Source organism: Lepidothrix coronata, unplaced genomic scaffold, assembly GCF_001604755.1.
Source record: "Lepidothrix coronata isolate B3197 unplaced genomic scaffold, Lepidothrix_coronata-1.0 Scaffold251, whole genome shotgun sequence".
In the NCBI taxonomy this organism is placed as follows: domain Eukaryota; kingdom Metazoa; phylum Chordata; class Aves; order Passeriformes; family Pipridae; genus Lepidothrix; species Lepidothrix coronata.
In genome coordinates, this window is record NW_016690431.1 from 663,933 (window position 1) to 669,744 (window position 5,812).

General features: G+C 42.6%; 1 protein-coding gene across 4 annotated transcripts in view; it reads right to left on the minus strand.

Annotated features, from left to right (window-relative positions):
• Positions 1 to 5,133, minus strand: part of CACNA2D1 (calcium voltage-gated channel auxiliary subunit alpha2delta 1) — a 379,624-nt gene extending 374,491 nt beyond the window's left edge. For 3 of the 4 annotated variants that reach the window (XM_017835200.1, XM_017835199.1, XM_017835198.1), the window contains exon 1: positions 4,547 to 5,132. In XM_017835200.1, the coding sequence (XP_017690689.1) occupies positions 4,547 to 4,641 (95 nt within the window). In that variant the 5' untranslated portion in view covers positions 4,642 to 5,132. Of the gene's footprint in view, positions 1 to 4,546 lie in introns of all 4 variants that reach the window. The other variant, XM_017835197.1, reaches the window with a different exon arrangement.
• Positions 5,134 to 5,812: the final 679 nt, after the last annotated feature.

Consider the following 5,812-nt stretch of genomic DNA (forward strand, 5'->3'; position numbering starts at 1 on the left):
TCACACCTAAGTATGCTTCTACTAGAAGAATGGATTGGAGCAACACTCTTTAAAATACCAGTGGGTTTGTACATCTTGCATAATGCTCAGCATTCAGATGTGTGTTGCTGACAAAACACTAAGAGGTGATATTGCACTTCCCTGATTCTAAGGAGATTACATCTTTTGGCTCTCTTTCCAATTCACTCATATGAAGGTACACTTCAGTAGATTATTTTTTCCTAATAATGAAGATTTTTAAATAGATTGGAAAAACAAAACAATTTGCAAATGAGAAAGAGCCTGATATTTTACAGTCCATTAATGCACCAGCCTTTTCTAATTAACGTCAGCAGTAAAAGTGACATTCCTCTATCACAGACTTTATGCTAAAAATGAGATTATATGTATATGAGATGTGTCAAAATCCCTAAGTCTGACAGTAGAAACAGATGAAAAGGACACATCATGTCATCCCTCTATCTCTGGTCACCGATGCTCTATCAAAAGCAATGCTGCATTCCAAGCCCAGTCACAATCTCAGCAGGACCTACACTTGTTAGGTCCGTGTGAAGAAACCAAAAATATGAATGTCTCGGTTGTGCAAGCCCTAATTTGTATGACTCATACAGACTTCCCTGAGTTGTCCTAATGACACCGAAACAGTAAGGATGACTCACGCAAATGAAAAATGGGAATATACAACTTCTTTTCTAAAAATTTCTTGCCTGTATACATACAGATATATGTTCATATGCATATTATTTTTATCTTCTGTATATCATTTTTATCCACATAATATTTTACACCGATTTATCTAAGTGGCAAATCTGTCTTGAGCATAATGTATAATTTAACATATACATACAGAACAGGTGACTGAAGATGAAAAAATGCTAAAAGGGAAAAGAGAAAAGAAGTGGCAGAGGAAAATTAGAGAAAAAAAAAAGAACAGACATAACCACAATTGTGTAGTTAGAGAAACAGTCCCATTGATATTGAAAGGCTTCATCTGTAAGTTTATAAAAATTAAAATATCTGTTTAGTTTTTTTAATTTACAGATTTATTATCAGAAAGCAGTAGGTGTATCTTTATATAGTACATTACTCACTATCAGTAACAATATCAACACTGCTAAGACATGTTGTGCCAAAAGGATACTTAAGAACTACAACATATATTTAAAATCAAGGCTACCTGTTTTGATGCAGTACAGAGAAAAGAACAGAAATAAATTGAGTCCTGTGTTCTCGTTATCAGGAAACATACAAACTACATATACTTAAATAGTGAGTTTTTTTCTGAAGCCTTGATAGATGCTATGATAAATAAATATATATGGCTACAAAGAAAGAAGTACTTTATGTACTGTGATACCAGTAGTGTGGTTAAAGGGACAGGATTACTACAGACAACAATATTCTCATCTAAGTGCAAAATATCTGCTGTCTTGTATGTATAATTGAAGGACTTGGAGGTGCTGTGTTAAAAGTAAGAACATGGTATCTTGTACCAGCATATGATAGATACCTAATACACAATACAATGAAAATGATACAATTTAATGATACGTAATATGCATCGTTCAGCAGCTAGCTAAGCCTCATAGCTAAAGATCAAGACATAATTACTGCTATATTTAAATAGTTCATTAAAGTCTTCAATATTTGCAGTGAAATATTCCAACAGCAGAAACAACAAATGTGATCATACCACCTGCTCAGATCTTCAATGAAAAATTAAGGTTCCCATTTCATACAGCACAAACCTGAAATTCTCTATATATTGCTAGGTAAATATATCAGAGAGTTCCTGCCTTATCAGAGAAGTAAAATGAATGAAATTACTGAGATTCTACAGGCATTACTTAAACGTTTGGGATTTTTTGCTACAAATGTTTCATGCTTGTATATTACTGTATTAGTGATACTTCTAAATGTTTTAGTAAAAGCGTATGTTAAAATATTTATAGATGCAGAAGAAATAGATGACTGAAAGAAAAGTGATTGTACAAAAGCAGTTGTTAAAGAAATCATGAACTATACAGCCCTGAATATGCACATTTTTGACCCAACAGCTGGGAAATTCTGCTTCCTCAGAGCTACTTTTTAACTAAGAGAAAAAAAGGACTGAAAATAATGGGAGAAATCAGGTAGCTAAGTACATATCATCAGCAAACCTTCAGTTCTTCAATTATTCATGTCCTTTCTTTCCTTTATTCTCTTCTCCCATGTTTTTTCATATTTTTAGTATTCTTAATATATAATATCTTTCACATTAAAAGCATTTGCGTCACTTCTCTTTGTTCTTTCCCATTTGTAATCCATAGTAGGAAATGAAACTCTGCTGTCAAGGCTTAAAAAAGAATTAAAAAATTGTTTTCTCTTTCACCTGTTACATCATTACTTTTTGCAAAGCAGCCCTCTCTGCATCAACCTGTTGTGCTTCCTTGTAAATGAACTAAGTCTTGCTTGCACTTTGATTCCATTTCAAAGGGGAAACATAACTATGAAGTTTGGACAGGCACTATAGATTATTTTTACAACGTTTCAATGGAATAATAATGAGAAAAAAAGAGAGCCAACAGCAAGTAGATTGTGTAGAGTATGAAAACATTGATGACTAACATCATACTATGAATTACTTTATCATAGTTATAATTAAAGTTATATGTTTCATTGCTGACAATTTCTATTATCATTGCTGGAAGTAAAGGTAAATTCTGAAGGGAATTCGCAAAAACGGACAGAGGACAAAATAATTTTTATGGAAATATCACATAATCTTACCCTAAAAAGCTATCCAGACTTTTATTTAAAATTATACATAATCTTTTTATATACTGGGTTATATATTTCCTTCTCATTTTAACCCAGCAAAATCTATGTAGAAGATATTTTGTAATTAGTTGTGCATGATAACCTTATCATCTCAATAAGAAACCATAAATAGAGGAGCTCAAACACAAGAAAAGCAATGACTTAAAAAGCCCAGGCTTTGTATTTAGCTACTCTTGCTTTTACATGGCACATCTTTATAAACTGGAAGATTTTAAAAGAACAGTAAGAAAATATTTTAAAAGATAATTTTCCCTACAATAAAAGACCGTATTTATTCAGCTTATAAGATATTAAGTGGGTATTCTACACTTATCTTTGTATTCCTTTCTTTCGTGCTAGCATCCCTTTGAGTCTTTCATAATGGAACCGATACTGAGAACTGAATCCAATTATAACAGCCTACCAACAGTACTAATTGGTGAAAATGCATTGCTCATAATTGTTGTAAACTCATCCTTCTGCCCAGGATGAACGACAGTCATAAATTCTACCCAGCGTTAAACAATAAGTGAAGACTACCATTAGCACTGTTTTTCTTATGTAAAATGCATTAAAGTGAGTCATCCACTTAAAAGTTACCTACTGGTAGCTTTAACCTAGATTCGGGGACTAAGGTAAGTGCTTAAAAAAAAAACAACCACAAAACAACCAAACAAAAAGAATATAAAAATAATGAGGCGAGAGAGAAGAAAAAGGAAGAAAACACGAACACAGTGCTTTGTCATGGATTTTTTTCCCGATATGCTGGCGAATCTCCAATATGATGTATCGGTTTCTTTTTGCCTTTCTTTTATTGCATCATTATTATGTGATCTTTGCACTGCTCTGGGCAACATTTTCATGCTAATAACTCTGCAGCACTTCAAAGATTTCCATCTCAGGGCCAGGCGAGGCACCGAGCTGCGTGCACCGAGAGCATCCCTCAGCTCTCGCGAAGGTATTTTTGAGAAACAACGATCTGCAAGGCCAAGCCTGAAGAGATCAGTTCTTCAGTTGTGTGGCTTTCAGCGAGCAAAACAAGATCCTTCGGCGGGACCCACGCGTGTGCACCCCCGGACCCCGCAGCACCGGGAGCCCCTGTGGATGCACTGGAGCGCAGCCAAGCCAGGAGGGAGCCGGAGCTCGGGCTCGGAACTCCCAGCCCTGCCCGCCTGCCCTCCTCACGTGCCGGACGCGGAACGGCAACAAAATCCGCCTTTCTGCGTGGATTTTAATAAAATTGCGAAAGTTTCCTGGTGGTTTTGTTGTGGGTTTTTTGTTTGGTTTTGGTTTTGGGTTTTGTTTGGTTTTTTGTTTGGTTTGGTTTTTTGGTTTTTTTTGTAAACAGTGTTAAATCTCCATCCAGGCTGGAATAACCTCTGTGGGAGGAAGGGGCGGACTCTTTGTAACTCGAAACTTTCTTCTCGGCAAGGATGACCTGACGGGGTATATTTGGAGCCGGGAGCCGCTCCGGAGCGGGCTTTCCAGGCGAAGCCTTTACCTCAAAAGTCCCGCCGCCGGCCGTCACCGGGGCTTCTTCCCTGGCGGTGACAGCCCCGGCGGGACCCTCCGCTAGCCTGACTCTTTCCTAAGCAAAAGCTGTAGAAATCCTGCAATTTTCCCCCACCACCACTTTCCCCCGGACTAACTTGATTTCCCTTTGTACTGTCGCTGTCCCCGGCGCCGAGGAGCGCCCCCGCCCCAGCCGCGCCCCCGCCCCGGACCCCTGGACCCCGGCGGGACTTACGTGGTGGCTGAGGGGAACGGTCCCTCCGAGGAGTGGTTCATCACCAGGGACTGGAAAAGTGTCAGGCTAAAGACCAGCAGCCAGCCAGCAGCCATCTTCCTGATCGAAGATCGATCCCCCTTTCCCAAGTCGGCGAGACGGCAATAATAATAAATTCAATTATCGCGTGTGTGGCGGTGCGGGGGGGCCGTGGTTCTTTAAAGCCTCCTCCGCTCCCCCCCCCACCCGCCCCCTCGCAGGAGGCGCAGCCCAGAGATGCGCGGAGAAGCGAGAGCGCGGCCGAGGGTGGGGAGGAGGAGGAGAAACGATGGAGATCTGTGGGTGGAGTGGGGAAAGAGACGAAATAGAGAAAAGGGAGAGAGCGAAAGATACTCCACTCTTTGCTACTCCAGCAGCAGCTCCAGCTTCGTCTGATCCGCCGCCATCAGCGCTACTTTTGTAACAGATCCTACTCCGCGTGTGTGTGTGAGCGTCCGTCCCTGATTTATTCCCCTGATTGCAGAGCAGAAAGAGGAGGAGGTGGAGAGAGGCAGGCGGGGTGGTGGCTCCTGAAAGGAGAGGAGGGAAGAAGGGGAGAGAGTTGGGAGACCGGCAGCTTGCTGCCGGCTCCTGCCTTCCCTGCCGGCAGCGGGGAAAGTCGGGGCGGGGAGCGGGGGCGGGCGCGGGCCCTGTGGCGGCCGCGCTCCATACAAGGCGCCGAGGAACTCCCCGGGCCGGGCGGCCCTGGGGCCGCGGAGCCGCCGCCCCGCCCCGCGCAGCCCGCACGCTATTTTTAAAACCGTTTCGTGCCTTATTTTAATTCCAGCCCCCTCCTGCCAGGCTCGGCAGCAGCAGCAGCCGCACACAGACCGTGTGCCACCAGTCTGGGCTTTGCTTTAAATAGATGTTTTATAGATGTATCTATAAATGCCAGCGGGAGCAGCGCCGCTCGGCCCCGCGGGTCTGGCCCCGCCGCCCCCGCCCTCGGCGGGGTCCCGTCCCATCGCCGCCGGCTCCCCGGAGCCTCCGGGGATCGGCCGGGGCGCATGGCCGGGAGTTCTCGGGCTGCGCCCCCGCCCCGCCGCATCGCTAACCCAGATAGTCATCTCAGATCCCTCTGGAAATCCAGGAGGACACATTCCCTCTCCCGTCCTCTGTTTTACCCATGTTCACGTACAGCAGTCTCTGTGGCAACTATACATTCTCAGTACAAATGGAGAAAGTAATCCAGGGAAATAATTCTTAGCTTATTTGATAAAGCAGTTAAAAGTTCAGTGACCAATTTTA